This window comes from Nanorana parkeri, unplaced genomic scaffold (assembly GCF_000935625.1).
Source record: "Nanorana parkeri isolate BGI_ZX_2015 unplaced genomic scaffold, ASM93562v1 scaffold560, whole genome shotgun sequence".
Classification (NCBI taxonomy): domain Eukaryota; kingdom Metazoa; phylum Chordata; class Amphibia; order Anura; family Dicroglossidae; genus Nanorana; species Nanorana parkeri.
In genome coordinates, this window is record NW_017306828.1 from 784965 (window position 1) to 805367 (window position 20403).

At 45.5% G+C, this 20403-nt stretch overlaps 1 protein-coding gene across 2 annotated transcripts in view; it reads right to left on the minus strand.

Annotated features, from left to right (window-relative positions):
• LOC108791575 (voltage-dependent L-type calcium channel subunit alpha-1C-like) overlaps positions 1-20403 on the minus strand; it is a 338499-nt gene that overhangs the window by 105974 nt on the left and 212122 nt on the right. For both annotated transcript variants that reach the window (XM_018562093.1, XM_018562095.1), the window contains 2 exons: positions 3235-3374; positions 2638-2777 (listed from right to left, as the gene is read on the minus strand). In XM_018562093.1, the coding sequence (XP_018417595.1) occupies positions 2638-2777; positions 3235-3374 (280 nt within the window). The remainder of the gene's footprint in view (positions 1-2637; positions 2778-3234; positions 3375-20403) is intronic.

Sequence of the window (20403 nt, forward strand, 5' to 3'; positions counted from 1 at the left end):
TGATAATAGAGAGAAAATATAGAGATAATAGAGCTGGAACTTGCACATATGGAATTGAAATCTACACTATATGACCAAAACTGTGTAGACACCCGACCATCACATCTACATGTGCTTGTTGGACATCCCATTTAAAAACAATGGCCAGTAATATAGAGTTCACCTCCTATGAGGCTATAACATCCTTCACTCTTTTAGGAAGGCATTCCACTTTGAAATGTTTGTGGGGAATTTGTGGTCATTTTTGAGGTCAGGTACTGATGTTGGATGAGAAGATCTGGCTCACCATTAGTTCCAATTTATTTTAAAGATGTTCAGTAAGGTTGAGGTCAGGGTTCTGTGAAGTACACTTAAGTTCCTCCACACCAAACTGGTCACACCATGTCTTTATGGAGCTGGTGTTGTACTCAGGGGTACAGTCACGGTGGAACTGACAAGGGTCTTCACCAAAATGTTATCACAAGGCTGGAAGAGCACAATTGTCTACAATGTCTGTGTGTGCTGTAGCATTAGGAGTGCTCTTTGCTGGAAAAACCTGAACACAACCATTCAAAGCTGAGGGGTCTACATATTTTGGCAATATAATTTATACATTCAAACAAGGATTCCCTAACCAGGGCTGTCCCCAGGTAAATTGCTGCCTGAGGTGATGTTGTTCCAGGGTAGGGGAAGGTGTTAGGAAATGGTGGGGTGGAAGGTGTGCGCAGCTGATTTTTTCTAAGAGAGTGGGGGGTGGTGGCGGATGCCGGACCACGCTGTGAGGAGCTCTGTCCAGCACCCAGCCCATCTCACTGATGGCACTGGCTGCCAGGAGGGACGCAGGCCAGAGCGTCCCCTCTCAGCTCCTGGCAACCAGTGCCGTCACTGTCGTCCTTAATGTTTAAAAATGTTAGTTTCCTGCAGGATCAGCTGGTCTCCTAAGCACTGGTCCTGATATCCTGTTTTAGGGTGACTCCTTCCTCAAGCAGAGTGTTATGCAGTCACCCTTGTGTGTGCTAGTAAGCTGTGTGTGTCTCCACAAACACGCAGACACAGCAAATCAAGCTACTTCTCTCCCCCCCAGGTCCCTCCTTCCTTCTCCAAGTTAGTAGATGAACAGTTGCCAGAGTCTACACTGTCCTTTGTGATCCAGCACAGGACAGGAAGTTCAGGGAAGCTGAGCTGAGAGACCTGGAAGAAGCTCTTCAAAAACATGATGATTAAACGTGTTTGGGCAAAAATATAAAGCAGTGCTTTGGTGCACAATGTATATTTGTTTGATCTGAATTCATTATTGAAAAAAAAGTTTCAGAGTTTATTACTACGTTAACATTAAGACCTATCAATATTGTATGATGATGTTCAGTAAGCAGGTCTCTTTCTGTATAGCTACAAAAAAATAATAATAAAAAAGCTACAGTTCCCCTTTAATCCTATTTTACATTCAGCGTTAAAAACAATGGGCAGGAAAGTCGGCAATAAAAAAAACGTTTTCTTCCTCTCTTTTATTTTCCGCCGTCTGTTATCAGCAATCTGCAAAGGTTTGAGCGGAAATGTAGGGAGCTGTTTAGCATGTCTTCCATTAGGAGGTAGACATTACAATGAGCGCGATGTGCCTTCCAGCCGATTATTATATTGCCAATTTAGCACATGTTGCTGCAAGCCTTGGGGAATTGAGGCAGGAACGGCCGGGTGATCGCTTGCAATGGCAGAGAGTGTTTTATGCACAGAAAAGACTTTTGCTGACATTGATGGAGCTTTTCAGAGGCTGCATAAAAAAAAAATACTACTTGGCCGGGAGCCCACGGCTAAATGATGGCATTGCACGCTGCCTGTCATCGGCAGCAGCGGGCACCTCTCCCCCCGCCCCCCGGCTTGGCATGGGAAGACATTACTGCTTAATTAGAGGGCTCCACATGGCAAAGAAGACATATTCTGTCAGCGCTGTGAATGCCCGCACTGGCACCAATTCAAGAGGGTGTTACACCGCGGCGGGGATAACAAAACGGATGGCAGAGTAGGGGCCATGGAACGCACCGCGGTGTCAGTCTGATATGGCTCTGAATGCGTGTTCTTCTACAGGTCTTTCAAGGTCTGATCAAAGCAATATAGATTTGCCTTGAGAAAGAGGCCCTGCAACATCATTATATACTCTATGTCTTTGACACTGTTCTTCACAATAAATATGTAAGACGCAATCAAATGTTTGGACTGCCGGTGACTTTGCATCCCTTAATCTGGTTTTGGTGCGGCGCCAACCCGACTAAATGTGTTACTGGTCAGATCAAGAGGTGAAAATAGAGTAAAATGCCTGAAAATGAAAACTAATGCAACCACCACATGTAAGCACTGACACTAGTAAGCTGCAATAAATTACATTTTAGTTTTCGGGATTAGATACATTTCAAATCAATTTTGTTGGCACAAACAAATCAGATTGCAATTGCTTATAAGCAAAATAAGGCAACTGACCATGCAGACAGGACCTGGCATCTGGGTTTATGGCATGGCCATCATTGCCAATGCCTGGCTCAGCTGGGCTATGGCATACACGTGAATGGAAATAGGCTGGGGCAGAAGGAGGGTGGTGCAGGCACAGCCTACATCAATGAGTCGCCTCCTTTACAATAAATGCAGATATAAGATCCATCTACTTACTGGGTACCCCAGACACCAGTCTTAGGGGTCTCAGCACTCTGAATGCTCGTAGTGCCTTCACGTCGAACCCCGCCCCTTTCCCTCCGAGGGCACTGCCGCCGTCCGCCTTTGTTGCTTGTTCTAAAATTGCACTAAAAAGCCTACAAAGAAAGGAGAAATTAGCCATGGAAATGCTGCAACATAACAACACAGTGGTAATCACAAGATCTAAAATCAATAGGTTACACTAAGATGATCCACTGAAGTAGAACTTTAAAAAATGATGTATATGGTGTAATCTGTCACCAGCATTAACACAGCAGTTTTTGTTTATTTCCAAGCCCCCTCCGTGTAAAATAGTTATATTACCTGTTTATCCCGTACATATAGCTTTCTAGTTCCTGTAACAGGCCAAGCTGTCCAGCAAAAGTGACAGATTCTTATACTTGCCCCATTTGGAGACATTTCCCATTACTTCCTGTTCAGACAGGAAGTGAGGTGAAATCCCAACGATAAGGGTACAGGCTGCAATAAAACACTGACAGATGCTCTAACCCTTTCCCTATTCTATTCAAAACAAAATCGGACTTTGAGTTGGTTTGGCTCGCTCCGACTTACCCTACGACCACGATGATGAAATCCAGCAAGTTCCAGCCATTCCGGAGGTATGCGTTGGGGTGAAAGAGAAGCCCGTATGCGATGACTTTGAGGAAAGCTTCCACGGTGAAGATGATGAGGAAGAGGTACTCCACCCGCTCCTGTACAGGGGACAGAAAGCAAAGCATTGAGCACTTTAATTCATTAAAGGCAGGTGTCACATATTCTCTGTTAGATTTCATCTTTCAGCTGTTAAGTTAGTTTAAAGTTTATCGTAAAGTTTATCCAAAAATCCTCCTTTTTTTTGCCGCAATTTTCACATCGCCGTATTCTCAGCCAAATTTTTATCAATTCATTTCTTAATATACAGATCCCCTAGTGGATATATGATTGTTAAATGGCACTGTGCACATCCTTGCTGAAAGACTGCTGAGATAAATTAAGATCTAAGATTGTTAGGATGGCCCTGCCCATCAGAGTTTACAATCCCTCACAGGCAGGGACCTCCTAACCATCATGTCTTGAATTGTACTGTAACTATAATGTCTTCCTTTATATTGTAAAGCACTGCGCAAACTGTTGGCGCTATATAAATCCTGTATTATAATAATTGAAAGTTGACCTATCACAAATATGGGCCCTTGAGAACTGAGCATATCATGGAAAAACACATACATGGTGGTAACCCTGGATATGACATATGAAAACAATGAGTGGATCTGATATAGTAAGTCGAATCAGTATGGAATTCTTTATAGTTTCTGCAAAAAGTCAAGCTTGAAGCGACACACTTCTACCTATTTATTGCTTGGTAAAGACAGTCATGACTATAAAAGGTAGGTTTGGAGGGTGGATGGGATGGGGTCATGCTTGACTTTTAAAGGAAATGCTAAGATTTGCCAGTGCCCTACACTACACACTAGAAAAATGTTTGTGGACACCTGACTACCACCCCTATATGAGCTTGTTGGACATGCCATTCCAAAACATGGGCATTAATATGAAGTTGTCCCTCATTTGTGGTTATAACAGTCTCCACTCTTCTGAGAAGGCATTCCATTAGATTTTGGAGTGTCTGTGGGAACTTGTGTCCATTTGTGAGGTCAGGTATTGATGTTGTATGAGAAGATCTGGCTCATAATTGGAGTTCCAATTTATCCCAAAGGTGTTCAGTTGGGTTGAGGTCAGGGCTCTGTGTTCCTCCACACTAACTGGTCAAACCAAGTCTATAAAGAGTTGGCTTTGTATGGCTTTATACACAGGGGCACAGTCATGCTGGAACAGGAAAGGGCCTTCCCCAAAGTGTTATTACACGGTTGGAAGAGCACAATTGTCTACAATGTCTTTGTATGCTGTAGAATTAAAGTGACACTTCACTCAGCAGTTAAATCTTAAAAATACAGTGGTACCTCGGTTCACGAACACTTCTGTTCGCAAACAATTCGGTTCGCGAATAGGAAGTTTGTCAAAACTCTGCTTCCATTCGCGAACTCCGCATCGGGTGACGAACACAACCACAGCCATTTTCCCTGCTCTGACACATGGTCGTGGCTTCCTCCAGTCAAGATCTTGGTCTGATCAGTTTGATTCGGTTCGCGACCAGAATCGTGGAACAAATTGAGTGAACCGAGGTACCACTGTACATTCAAGTACCTTAACTATTAACAAAAATGTATCCTTTTTGTGTTTCACTCGGCTGTAGATCCTCAAATCATCTCTGAATTGGTGCTGACACTGTCCTTCCTTCTGGAGGGTGGCTGGCTACTTGTGCTCCCCATGGTCCCTGTGTGTGTTGTAAAGTAGTCACCGTTCCAAGCTCCCTCCTGTGATGGACTACAATCTCAATACAAATGAGTAAACTAAACATAAGATTGTAGTCCATCACAGGAGGGAGCTTGGAGTGGTGACTACTTTACAACACACACAGGGACCATGGGGAACAAAAGTATCCCCCCTCCAGAAGGAAGGACAGTGTCAGCACCAATTCAGAGATGATTTGAGGACCTACAGCCGAGTGATACACAAATAAGATCCATTTTTGCTAATAGTTAAGGTACTTGAATGTATTTTAAGATTTAACTCCTGAGTTTAGTGTCACTTTAACTGGAAACACCAAACTGAATTATTCGGAGGGGGCCAACATACTTTTTTCCTCTCACTATCCAGTCACTAGGTGGGGCGCATCCATAACCAAGCAGTATTTGCAGTGAAGGCAACTGTGGTCAGTCCCCTAGATGTGTCCTATGTTCTGCACAACTTTTGGAATACAGCTCTTTTTGCAATTTAAACTTATCTATAAATATGTCCATAAGCTGTGTTTCTAGATGCTTCTCTATAGTTCTGCTATAGTCAAGTCAACCAATTATTGAGATAGTACATTTTCCGATGTTACTGGAGGATGTCTGTGAAGGTTCTCATTCATCCAGATCATGGTATATCTGTACATAATAAATCAAGGCCAAGTCCAGCTGTCTTGATTTATTTTTTACTGGAGGATATTTCTTTTTTGGTAGGGTTAATCAAATCAATAAAGCTTTCCCACGTCTCAATAAAGTCTTTTTTTCTTCCTTCAACAACTGAACTTCAGCAGACTTTACATGCTTGGAATATAAGTCAGTATAAATCAAAGCCCTTGCAACACAGGTGAGTTAGGTTTTTTTTAATGAAAGCAGCGTTTCCACTGTGGTGACAGGTCCTCTTTTGCATGCAGTACATTAAATTCCAACAACACGATCTCCTTACATCTTTAAGACTGATGTAGGCTTCAGTAACGTTCATCGGTCGATGTCAACGCAGGATAAATTCCTCGTCACTCAACGGTGACATTCTTAAGTGAGTCTTTAAATAAAGGGAAAGCGCCAGATTCTCCATTTATTGATCTCCTATTAATCTTTCCCACACAGCTGGTGGTTCAGGAGATTGGAAAGCTATATATTGACCGGTTTTGAAATGTGCAGTTTATATATAAAGTGCCGGGATGGGATTCACAGTCAATGATGCAATGAAGTGCATAACCGTGACAGACATCGATCCCGCAACGGTGGCCGGTAACACAGTTACTCAGATTAATAAGTTAAAGGGAACAGTCTTGGAATTGGAAATACAAGGCTTCGCTGCTATAACTATTGATGGCCCGATGCCCTGATGACCCAGTTTATGGATGGAAGATAAAGGTGCCAATCTCTGAAGGATTAAGGTTTTTAAGCCATCACTCACATCAAACAAGTCAAGTACCAGGCTGAGCAATGCACTCCATTCATTAGGCAGGGAAAACCGATAGGTCTGGATAGCAAGCAATGAAAAGGAAACCAGGTCTTATTTTTCTGAGTGGGGTTCGATGAATCCTAACTGCTGCCGGATTTGAAAGATTGCAAAAGAGCAGCACACGAGTCAAGCAAAGCACTCTTATCATCAGAGTGGGCTGCAAAGCTTGCCAGGCTTTCATTTAACCCTGGCCAAGTACTGTATATCTACTTGGATGGCCATTCATTGCCTAAGTATATATATATATATATATACATACATACATACTGTATATTCCCAATTTCTACTTACATTCTCCAGCGAAGTAAGTTCCTCTTTGGGCATTTTGCAAATTTTTGGAGCCCAGACTGTGCTGTCACAATATTTGCATAACAATATGACACAGTGCATAGCAACAGTTGATATTCATATTAATGTGAAATGACAGTCACATACGAGGGTGTTCACAAAAGGGTGAAGAGTTTGGAGAAGGCAGGAGAAGTGTACAATCTAGGACAACATAGCCGATTTGGAAAAATGGTCCAATTCAGCTCACTTTCCAGGTCAGCTATGTTGTCCTAGATTGTTCACTTCTCCTGTCTTCTCCAAACTCTTCACCCTTTTGTGAATAGCCCTGTTAGTTAATTTTCCTTAAGCCATAAATTGTAGCAGATGCATTATTGTACTGCCATCTTGTGGGCATTTTGGTTATTGCACCACGTTATCTGTGTTCCCACCCATTTATGATGTATTTCCCCTTTGTTCATGAAGTAGTCATTTCTGGTATCATGGCTAACTGTAGTATGGCCACATACACATGTATATGCTAGCTTGGAAACATTACAATCTCTGACCTTTCAAATAACATCTATTCATTCATCTGCAGTTTCCTATTATCTGCTGCAAGCAATAATACTCTTTGTGGATGAAAAGGTATTTGGTGAGTTCAGCTATCTGATAAAGACTGCCCGCGGTGATTGTATCTGCTTATACAGGCCAGCTATAGAGGTCTCAGCAAGGGATAAATTGCTAATACAACAATCGAAGTCAGAATACAGACTGTCATTTACAATCCTTCTTGGGGGCACCATCATGTAGGTCGGGCTCACAGTAATCCAGGACTGAGCAGCACTCACAGCTGATCACATAAGCACCGCTCATTTCTGAAAAATGGCTTCCCCCACCGCCACTAGAAGAAGAGGAGGAAGCAGCCGTGACATCGATGGACCGCCTAGGAGACTGCTGGGAAAAAGTATGTACAGTATAGGGTGGAGGGGTAAATCCGGTACTTCCACTTTACCTTCCCACAATCTCCTGCACATAAAAAAATCAGGCAAGATTTAACCTCTTTCAACCACTTCCTGTCTATATGCATACACTCCAGCGTCAGCTGCACTCCATTGCTCTGGACCGGCTTCCGGACAATGGTACGCCTGCACAATGGTGACTATGGTATGCCTGCACAATGTATGTCGGAACGGCCTCTCATAGAACCATGTATGACAGGGTGACCAACGCAAAAGCAGAATCAGGAGACAGTACAGAGCGTTGTCACTCTATAACAGGAAGTGCTTGAACAAGGACCTTCATGGCAGAATCACCACAGACTATTTTAATTAAAGCTGCAGATTTAAAAAGATTGAAACCTTTTAAATGACATCCATACGTTGAACCATATGTAAGGATTTGGTGATTGGGTTCAGACCTCAGGCAGATATAGAGCTGAGTATACATCTCAGAGAGTACAGTGTGAATGGATTCGGAGATGGACCCGTCAGACGATGCGCTCTGGACTCACACTGAGCTCCAGAATAACATTCTGCATGGCGAGCCGCATAGGTGACTCATTACAAGTACGTCTGCGAACGCCTGGACACACTTCCAGGCAGCAGACACGCCACACAGCGCTTCTTAATAAGCTGCCTATAATTTATTCATAAACACTATTAAGAGAGGCTCATTAGCGCACTCTCAGGAAATCAGCTCTCTGCAATCATATTTATGAACCCTGTCGCGTGGGGGCTGCAGAACGGAGGGGGTTAATGAAAGGCACCGCTGGGCAAACATACACAGTTCACAAGGGGTAGAGTAATGCAGAGGGGTAGAGTGTACAAGGCAATTTCCCCCCTCCCGTACTACACAGAGGGAGCCACACTTTTGTGTGTGTGCTAGTACCCTGTCCCCTCCCTGTTGACTACTAGACACTGGACACATGCTACTTCAGTGAGTCTAAAATACAAAACTAGCGACTACACACAATGCTGTTTCTTGAATTAGTGAGCTCTCTCCCGTTACCCGTTAAAAGTTAATCGCACAGATACCAACTTTCTGAACCAAAATGTCCACCCTGCATGATGGCTCTCAGTCTATTGTGCCTTATATACAGAGCTGGATATTTAAAGCTGAACTCCGAACACAAAACGTTTCCTCTACATATATTCCTCATTAGCTGCGAAGGACATACATCCACTTTGTGTGCACCAAACGCCCTAAAACCTGGTTATTACCTTGTAAAAGTATTAGTGACATCATCACTGTGCTGTGCATAACCTGTGCAGAGAGCAGAGCCGTGGGAGGGGCCCACTTACAAAAATCTACAGTAGAGGGCGGAGACAAGACCAGTCACCCTGCACAAGGAGAGAGCAGCAGTGACCGGTCTTTATTACAGGAGGGGGTGGATACAAGAACAGTCACCCTGCACAAGGAGAGAGGGCAGCAGTGACCGGTCTTTCTTACAGTAGAGGGCGGAGACAAGACCAGTCACCCTGCACAAGGAGAGAGCAGCAGTGACCGGTCTTTATTACAGAAGGCTCACACTGGATGACTGCACAGATCTGGAAGAAATACACAAAGCTCACCAAGATTGAAGGAAGACTACACACGATGTCCCTTGTATTTAGATCATATTTGATTTTCTTGGCATTCAGCTTCAAAGGTTGAAATAAGAACACATTTCTTTTTACAGTTTTGGATGGAGAAGCGTTAGAATTGCTGCTAAGATTTTATTGCTGTCTGTTCCTCATCAGGGAGATTTGGATTTTAAAGGGGGCCATCTGCACCTAGACGTGCCGGGAATGCACTTCGCATTTGCGTGCATTCTGTTTCCACGTTTGCTGGGTGTCCCTATTGCTTTCAATGGGTTCCTGAACTAACAACAAACGTAGTGTTTGTGCCCATTTTACTCACGCTTTTGCCTGGCCGTGTTTGCGGTGTCATTAACTGGTAAGGGCACAGCAATAGGTATTGCATTTTTAACGCGGAATGCTTAGGTGTGAATGGGAACTTTTACAAGTCTGAATAAACTAATTCTTGGCATGTCACAATATACAGCAACAGTATCATTTCTCAGAAAAGTTCCACCTTCTATAATTAAGCTGTCCTTAATCTCCAGTCTGGTGACTTTGCCTAGGCTGAGATGATGTCATCAGTCTGCTGCAGGCAGGATGAAGCATTTCCTTAGTCTTCCCTTCCCCAGTGATCAGACTGCTGCAGACAGTAGGAAGTATTTCCTTAGTCTTCCTCCCCCAGTGATCCGTCCTGCAGACAGGGGGAAGCATTTCCTCAGTCTCTTCTCCCCCAGTGATCAGTCTGCTGCAGACAGGAGAAAGCATTTCCTCAGTCTCCTCTCCCCCAGTAATCAGTCTGCTGCAGACAGGAGGAAGCATTTCCTCAGTCTCCTCTCCCCCAGCGTGAGCATGGCCAAGAACTGCACAGGCACCAGGAGTTACATGATTGCGATATCTCTCATTCACCATCTCATTCCGGGAAGTAGATGATGACCCTGTATGATTCCTGAACAAAGATGGTGCTATTCTTCTGGGGAGAACAGCAGAAAAAGGCATTGAGAGGTAATACATACTCTATGGGATTGTTTTATAAAAATTAATAGATGGGCGAATGGTTGTTGAACAGCATTCCTGCAACTAGATGGAGCTGATGAGCGTAGACGTTTCCCATGCTCCTTGGCTCCATCTAGTGGCAGGAATGCCATGCGAATGATACTCACCCAGTGTATGTCTGGGTGAAAGTTGTATTAATCATCCCCATAGTGTATGTGACAGGTGTGTGGTCACTGAGATTTTGGGACAGTTGATTTTGTCACAGCGGGTCTACATCCTGAGATAAAAAAACACGTAGGAAAGGGCCACGCTTGTATGATGAGCTCCGGTTTCTGGCTGGTACAGACTTGGCGCTGCTCTCATGATATACCTGAGTCCTGCACTCCGACACGCATTTACAATGTGTTATTATTAAATTATGAAACGCCGGTCAGGACTATTATTTAATCTGCTGGATATCATTCTGAATAATGTGCGCAGTGATTTCTTTTCTTTTTTTTCCGAGCGACGACACGGAAAGAACACGTTGTACTGCCCCGCGCCCGAGAAAAAGACATTCGCTGAATTATTGATAGTTTGGTAAGTGCTTTTACAACTCCGCGCAGCTGCGGCACAGGCTGGGGCTGCTGAATCCCTCCGGACGGTGAAATCCTAATTACGTGCGCTGCCGTGCGTCTATGGCTCCACCGGATTTAGTTCTGTGCCAATTACAGCTTTCCATTTCAGGTTTGCTCAGGGTTGTTACTAGGGATGCACCGATACTGATACTAGTATCGGTGCCGATACCAAGTATTTGGGCGAGTACTCATACTCACCCAAAGGCCCCGATACCAGAACTTCCGGTCAAAGGAAGATTTCCTCTGACTGGCAGTGCCGTAGGGGTACATGGAGCCAGCTTCCTGTGAGATCAGGAAGCTGGGCTGCGAGTAATGACCTGCCTCCCATCTTCCTGATTGGCCGGGTAGCCGGCTCATTGCTGATTGGCCAATCAGCATTGAGCCGACCGAACAGCTGGTTCCTTGCTGATTGGCTTTGAAGCCAGCCTCCTGGCCAATCAGCATCGAGTTGGCGTTCCAGCCAATCAGCATGGAGCCGGATTCCTGGCCAATCAGGAAGCTGGGAGGTGTGTCATTACTCGCCGCCTGGCTTTCTGTTTGTCCAGTAAGCCGCCTCGATGCTGATTTGCTGGGAAGCCGGTTTCCTGGCCATGCTCAATCAAGCAGGTTATACAACATGGAGCCAGCTTCTCGGGCAATCAGATTGCCAGCGGAAGCACCGGTATCAGTACTCGGTATAGACGAGTATCAAAAGCAAAGGATCAGTACTCGTACTTCCCATGTCGCGGTAACGTGAATAACATGCGTTACTGTGTTGCGTTGCCATTCATTTTGAAGGGCGCGCCTATATACTAAGGTGATGCAGCCGCACTGTAGTGTTGGGGTACAAAAATGCGGCGACCCCATGAAAATGGGGCCGCAACCCACTTTTTGGTCACGACCCACCAGTTGAGAACCATGTCCCTATATGGCGCTGATAAGAATAGGACATTCCTATACACCCTTCCGCCATCTAGGACAACAAGGGCTAGTGCAAACTTTTATAATTGAACCCCCAAATGTTTTCTATGCCCCCTTGCAGGGACAGTGGAAGCACCCCAGGGTGGGAAGAGACAGATACAAGAAGATCCTCCATGCTCCAAATTACCCTCTACCTGAAATTTTACTTTTCGGTGATGTGACCACTGACACTGTGACCATTGACATTCGGTTACTTGTAACATGGCTGTAAATATACTGAGGATTCCGCTTCACAAATGTGAGCAATTCACTGATCCCCAAAGCCATCCTTCCGACCACAAAAGACACAGAAACGAGTGCCCGAAGGTCATCGCGGCCCAGATAGAGGCCGCACTGCGTCCTCACCCCATTCCTGGATGGAGCAGCGGCTGAGCTGGCTCTGTCAATATTCATTCAGACAAGACATCACTCCTATAAAGCAATTATCAATTACAACGCTCCGGGGAATCAATCACTTCACTACAAGCCGCCTCACTGACTGCCAACCTGGGACTGCCTACTGAGGAGGGACTACAACTCCCAGCAAGCCCTGACCCCTACAGCAAGTTATCAGCTGCTTTAGTTTATTTGTTACAAAGTCTTTTCAGCTTAAGGTGTAGCTTCAGTGAAGGATAAAAGTGCGAGTGCTTCCCATGTCATTATGTGTCCCTTAAGGGCCCATTCACACCACATCCAGATCATCTCCAGACCAGACCAGACCAAATTGTTTCCGGACCCAAAATGCATCCTAATGTATCCCAGTGCTATTTCTGGCCTCTGTTCACACCAGTGCAGTCCATACCAGACCAGACCAGACAAACACTGCTCGTCTTATTTTGTCTGGTCTGGAATGCACTGGAACTGAAGGCAGGTTCACAACATTTTCCGGACCAAAATGGTGTGAACCTGCCCTAAAGGAGAGGGTATGGTGTATTTTTGTTGAGCACAAATATTTTTATTGCAGTGTTTATCGTAAAGAGAGTCTATCTAAATGATTTATTTTTACATGCTAAGTACATACATGTTGAGTAATATGTCAGTGAAACATTTCTGGGCATGTATCACCGCTCACAGAGATCACAGTGCTCCCCCTGACAATGCAATAATCTGTTTTTTGTTTTTTTCCTGCAGAAGAACGGCCCCATCTTTGTTCAGAGATCCTCTTTAGGGCCCGCTCACACCAGTTGCAGTGCGTTCCGGCCTCGCATTGCGGCCGGCTCACTTTTTAGTGGGGAAGGAGGGGGCGTGGCGGGCCATTGAAGTGAATGGCACCGTATCCACGCCCTCTGGCCGCAATGCGATCGCAAGGCACATTGTGCCTGCGGTACGGTGCGATCAAAATGCTGCAATATTGCACTATTTTATATGCACTATTTTGATCGCACCGTACTGCAGGCACAATGTGACTTTGCGATCCCATGCGGGCGATCGCATTGCGGCCGGAGGGTGTGGCTACGGTGCCATTCACTTCAATGGCGTGCCGCGCCCCCTCCTGCCCCACTAAAAAGTGAGCCGGCCGCAATGCGAGGCAGTGAGTTCTGGCCAGAATAGGGCCGGAACGTACTGTAACTGGTGTGAACGGGCCCTTAAAGTGGATCTTTTAGCCCTTTTGGCTCTGCATGCCGATATGAAATCATCTGACATTCATTAGTTAAACAAACTTATTTTCCTATTACTTATAGTTTCTTGTTTTCTACTTCCTGGTTCTGGTTGGCAAAAGTGATGTAATTGTGCGGAAGTGTTGCATCCTGGGAAGGTTACAATCAGCAGAGCATTGCTGGGAAATCTCACGAGATCTCAGGGAAAAGCATTTTCCTCCCCTAAGATGATGTGCATGGTCACATGTCCTAGTCACATGTGAAGAAAGTCAATGTTTATTGACCTCTTGTAGTGTCACAGCATAGCGACGTTTCGGAACCACTTGGTCCCTTGTTTGCCTGATGAAAGGACGAGGTGGTTCCGAAACGTCGCTATGCTGTGACGCTATAGAGGTGACTTTCTTCACATTTACATTGATTTGCGGAGGCATCCTCCGTCGCTTGGCACTCAGTCGATACTCGAGGGTCTTATGTCCTAGTCACATGTGCCAGAGTTCCAGGAAGTAAAGGCAGATGGATCAATCTGCCCTTGGTAAAAATGGCCGCTGTGAGAAGAATGAGGAAAAGAGAAATAAGGAATGCAAAGAATAAAAAAACAACAATGATCTAGAAGTATGTATTTGTAGATTGTCATTACTAAACATTTCTAAAGCTGACATTCTTGTTATTTTGAAGATAAGGGTAAAGTTCCTCTTTAAGAGTTCACCCAAAACTTATATTTCAGGGTGAGGTGGATGCTGAAGAATTAAACCTACAATTCCTTTTATATTTCAGGGATCCTGTTGGTGAGATCTCTGTGCTGCCATTCCTACCGCAGGAACAGGATCAAGTGTGAGGGAGTCATTACTAATGGGCCCATAAGCTCTGCGGGCCTTTGGGTACCTGACCCATGTATGTAATGAAGTGTGAACAGATCACAGGATTTCTCTTCCTCACTTTGTTACTTTGTTTCATTTTCTCTGCTAGGAAAAAAAAAAAACCCGACCCAACTTGAATGAAATCAGCCAGCCTAAGGTTTGAATGAGCCCCCCCCAAGACTGTTTTGTTTTTGAGGACAATGCGGGCCTAGTGTTCGGATTTTTTTCTTGGGGATTGGAGTTTAATCCTCTGACAAGTACTTTTGATAATCGGGTTAATAAATTCTTTCCATTGTGGAATCCGCTGGATGGTGAAAGCAGAAGGGAGCTCTCCATCACGCCGACGTCTCCTCCGAACATGTCAGATCCTCGGAGGGGGGGAAGTTATGTTCAATTCAATTCCAGCAGAACCATATGTTACCCGCTGAGCCGGAGTCTGTACCAGTCCGAGCACGCCGAATCTCTGCGACCGCCGGGAACATCCATCACAGCGCCACGCTCCATCTTAACTCCTTATTGGTCCTATATTTATACATCATCAATCTATCTATCTATCTATCTATCTATCTATCTATCTATCTATCTATCTATCTATCTATCTATCGCTCTATCTGAATAGCCCAGTGAGAAGTCATGATTTATCATGTACCCAGATGAGATTTTATCCACCCGGAATAATAGGGATCTCTTGCCAGGGTCCAGCGTCCGGCATGAGTGTATTAGCGGGTATGATCCGGCATGAATTCTGCTTATCCCGTGTCGGAGTGGTCAGGGGTTCCGGCGGTTGTAATAACCTTCATCCCAGATTCATTTCCTCCAGTTACAGGATCAGCGTCTCCCAGCAGATGTTCACAAAGTCCTGATGTGCTCTGGACGGTGGCCGACGCTTCCCCTTCTCATACTGGGGGAGATATGTCACATAATCCCGGGTTACACACCAGGAACTCAGATAAACATACAACAGAGGCCAGACTGAAGGAAATACATTGATAATTGTGTGATGAAGATCCTTTTAAACCTGTCAGGTATTGTTGCTGTCTTATTTGAGAGACTTCCCTTCACTTCCTGTCCTGAAGATACAACAGGAAGTGAGAGGAAATCTCCCCAAGGTAGGAGAATTCTCCTCTTATACAGGTGTCACTGGAGCAGATGCTTCCTCTGAACTATCTTCCCTCTATTCCTCTCCGCTTTCAGGACAAACAGTGAATTTCCATAGCAGGACCACAGACAAGCCAACAATAAAAACCTGACAAAGGTTCTGACCCTTCGCCCACTCCATCCAAAACTAAAAAAAGTTTTGGCTTTGCGAACAGTTATCCGCAACACTGGTCGGCTTAGAAAAAAATTCCATCTGGGTGCACCCCTCCATTGTATCCCAAAGCTGAACTCCAACTTTTATTTAAATATATTCCTAAGAAGCCACAAAAGATATAAATCCACTTTGTGTGCACCAAACCCAGTTAATAGTTTGTAAGAGTATCAGTGGCATCATAAATATGCTATTTATAACCGGAGCAAAGAACAGAGCTGTGGAAGGGCCCCATGCTGGCTGCAGAAAACTACAAAAGTGGGCGGAGCCCAGACCAGTCACCCTGCACAAGGAGAGAGAGAGCTGCAGTGACTGGTTTTTATTACAGGAGTGGGCGGAGTCTAGACCAGTCACCCTGCACAAGGAGAGAGAGCTGCGTTGACTGGTCTTTATTACAGGAAGTTTCCTGCTGCACAGATCTGGAAGAAATACACAAACCTCATTAAGATTCAAGTAAGAATACACACAATACTCTTGTATTTAGACAATATTTGCTTCAGTTTTCAGGATCAAATGCTGGTTTAGTATAGGGGGGGTGTAAAATAGAGCAATATTGGTCCCCCTGAGAGCCGGCACCCTTCTTTGATTCATTCGATGGAATGTGGACAGATCCTTCAAGTCCTCACATACAAAGCAGGTCTAGCTATGACTGCTGTTCCCGCATTGTACATGATATCATTTGCAAGGGGGCGGCGACATGACCAGAACAAAGACGCGGCATTCTCAGACTGGTCGTAAATACCGGAATCGGTGGAAAGGAAGCCTGTGGGACAGAGGAATATGAAACCCTCTCTATTAGATGTCCCCCTGGACTATACGTGCATTAGATACCCAATGTACATGGCGGGGCATCTCTAGATATGATCTGTTGTAAGCAGACAAGAGTTCAGCTATAAAATAAATGGCGCACTTGTGTTCAATATGATTTATTTTGCATGTGAACGATGAATCCCGCTGAAGGATAGGAGGCCAAAAATGTATTAGCAAGGAACGGTTTAGCTGCGTCATGCGTGATTTGAGCCCGGAGGTGATGGAATGGATCAGAAGACCGCTCATTGACCCAACGCTCTTCTCCTTTTAGGAGTCCGTCCAGAGCCGAGGTGAGGCCGCCGTGTGCTTCTCTCAGAGAGATCTGGAATATGTAATTCTCGGAATTTCTGGGACTTCTGCCTGGAAATCACTCGGCAACAATAGATGTTTTCTCAGCTCAAAGCAGAAAAACGAGCCGCAAATTTAAATCAGAATTCCAGTTCAAAAATAACCGGCATTGAAATGTAAAACTGTACCCGGGAAATGTAAAATACGCTCCGCAGGGAGAACGGGCGCTCTCAGATCCCGACATCATGTGAGCGGATGGGTGGGGGACTTCCAACTCCAAAATGTTTAGACAGAGGATGAACCCTTGTCGCACCGCTGGTCATGTGAATTCAGTTCAGGAAAAAAGATGGACAGTTCTTTAAAATGCGTCCATTTTGAACACCTCTGGAGCTCTCTTCACCCCCATGATCACATCCGTGGTGGATCAGCCACCATTATTGGGGATCATGTAAAGTCCGCTGATCCTCAACATATGGTGACCCCCCTTCCCAATGAGATGACCATTGTGGTGCCCAAATCTAGACACCCCCGGGGCTCTCTTCACCTCAATGATCACATGCGTGGTGGATCAGCCACCGTTAATGGGGATCATAGAGTCTGCTGATCCTCACCACCCTGTGACTCCCCTTTCCCATAGAGGTGACTATTGTGATACCCAATGGGTTAATCTCTGTTGAGGCATCGGATAGGTTAAGCCCTGGTGGTGGCAGTGGATGGGTTCATCCCTGTTAGTGGCAGTGCATGGGTTAACCTCTGTTGGCGGTATTGGATTGGTTAACCCCTGGTGGTGGCATCAGATGGGTCAACCTCTGTTGGTGGTATTGGATGGTTAAACCCTTGCGGGGACAGCAGATGGCTTAACCCCTGGAGAGGACAGGAGGTGGGTTTATCTCTGTTGGCGGCATTGTATGAGTTAACCCCTGGTGGTGGCAGTGGATAGGTTAACCCTGATGGTGACATTGGATAGGTTAACCTCTGTTGACAGCATTGGATGAGTTAACTTCTGGTGTTGGCACTGGATGGGTTCACCTCTGTTGCTGGGATTGAATGGGTTCACCTCTGTTGGTGGCATCAGATGGGTAACCCCTGATGATGGCATTGGATGGGTTAAACCCTGGTGATGGCATTGGATGGTTTAAACTGTGTTAGCAGCATCGGATGGGTTGACCCCTGGTGGGGGACAATGGACGGGTTAACACCTGGTGGTGGCATCGGATGGGCTCTGTTGGTGGCATCGGATGGGTTGACGCCTGGTGGTGGCATTGGATGGGTTAACCCCTGGTGGTGGCATCGGATGGGTTCACCCCTGGTAGTGGCATTAAATGGGTTTACCTCTGTTGGTGGCATCGGATGGGTTCACCCCTGGTGGTGGCATCGGATGGGTTCACCTCTGTTGGTGGCATTGGATGGGTTGACTCAAGGTGGTGGCATTGGATGGGTTGACCCCTGGTGGTGGCATCGGATGGGTTCACCCCCGGTGGTGGCATGGATGGGTTAACCTCTGTTGGTGGCATTGAATGGGTTCTACCCTGGTGGTGGCATTGGATAGGGTCACCTCTGTGGGTGGCATCAGTTGGGTAACCCCTGATAATGGCAATGGATGGGTTAAACTCTGGTGGTGGCATTGGATGAGTTAACCTGTGTTGGCAGCATCGGATGGGTCGACCCCTGGTGGGGACAATGGGCGGGTTAACCCCTGGTGGTGGCATCGGATGTGTTCACCTCTGTTGGTGGCATCAAATGGGTTAAGCCCTGGTGATGGCAGTGAAGGGGTTTCCGCAGCCCGCCAGGATTCAGGCAGATGGCTGATCTGTCTCTCTCCCACTGATTTCTATTTTGGTCTGCTGAGAACGCTGCCTGTTCTCTGGAGTCTCTGAGCTGTGCTGGCTGGGGGAAGTACACAGCTAAAGCAAAAACACCCCAGAGCCCCTCAGGATGGGGAACATGGAGGACTCCAGGCAAGGACCACATTTCTGTCATCTCTTCCTGAACATCCTCCTGACACAGGAAGAACTGACCCACTTCAGTGCTGGAGGCCAAACAGAACTGTCTACTTCAATCTGCCCCAAGACTGGGGTAACCTGAGGCAAACGCCTGTTCTGCTCAGCAGTCACATACACAAATGGGGTAAGTTAAGTGTACCTGTCACTTGAGCAGGTAAAACCTATCATTATGTACAACAAATACCCAGCCGAGCACTTCACTAATGGCAGGTGCAAATATGTAAATTACTAAATGAGTGCTTCCTATTGGCTAATGGGAATTTCCCGTACTGTCAATAGCCAGTTGGAGAACTTTTCTACATAACTATTCTTCACTATCACTACTTTCCCTCTGCAATAGTGTCAGAAAAAATAATTTAAAGCTGAACTGCAGTCACAAAAGGGTTTATTTAAATATAAAAACCCAGATATTACCAAATAAAAGAGGTGACATCAACACGGTTCTATGCATATTTTGTGCAAAGAGCAGAACTGTGGGAGGGGCCCAGCAGACTCCACCCACTACAGGCTGCCTGCAAAAAACTACAGGAGGGGCGGAGACAAGACCAGTCACCCTGCACCAGGAGAGAAGCAGTGAGCGGTCTTTATGATAGGAAGCTCCAAGTGTCACGCTGGATTACTGCACAGACCTGGAAGAAATACACAAAGCTCACTTAGGTACAAGGAACAATACACATAACTCTTGTATTCAGACTATATTTGCTTATCCCGGAGTTCAGCTTTAACACAAAGTGTAATGCAAACCCCTTTGACAGTTAGCTCCAGGCAAAACACACCATAGAAATACATATATGAGATTGTTTAACTAAAAAAGGATTTGTAATGATGTAATTTAATTTGTCCAGCCCTGAGATTTACACAGCTCTGCCAGACCAAAGAATTCTGCCCGGCGCTGACCAAAATGATATATTTGACTTTGTATCGAGTCGGGAGGTTTGGAGCCTTTAGTATTGTTACCTAATGACATTTCCTATCACAAAAGCATTAGTCTGCTGCAGGCAGAAGGAAGTATTTCCTCCGTCTCTCCTCCCTGCTCCTATAGGCGTGGATGAAAGGCAGACATTGGATGTGAGCAGAAAGGAGGAAAATTCAAGAGTTGGGGTCTGGGATTGAAGGAAATTGTCCCTAGTCTGCTGCAGGCAGGAGGGAGCATTTCCTCAGTCTCCTCTCCCCCAGTGATCAGACTGCAACATTGTAACTCCGTAGGAAGTCACAAGGCGAGAGGCTACAGCGGGGGCTGATCTGTGTCAGACATCTGTAAACACAGCCAAGAACAGTCCAGGAAGTAGATGGTGACCCTGGATGATGCCTGAACAAAGATGGTGCCGTCCTGGAGAGAAAAGCAGACGAAGACCTTGTCAAGGGGAATACTGTGATCTAGGTGCAGTTCTCGTCTTTATTAAAAATGTCAGACACAGATCAGCCTCTGCTGCAGCCTGCATATGCAATAAGAAGCTATGGCTGCCCCCATTTACGTATACGATTACAAGCGATACATTAAAGAAAGGAAGAACAAGCACTGCTGGCTGGGTGATTCTTGGCAACAACATTCACATATACTGTATATGTCTAAAAATAAAATTAAAAAAAAGGAACACAAAGGGTTATAGTTCCCCTTTAGGCCGTTGTGGCGGACTTTGGGGTTGCATTAATGGCATCAGTCTGACATTAGTGAGATCAATTAGGA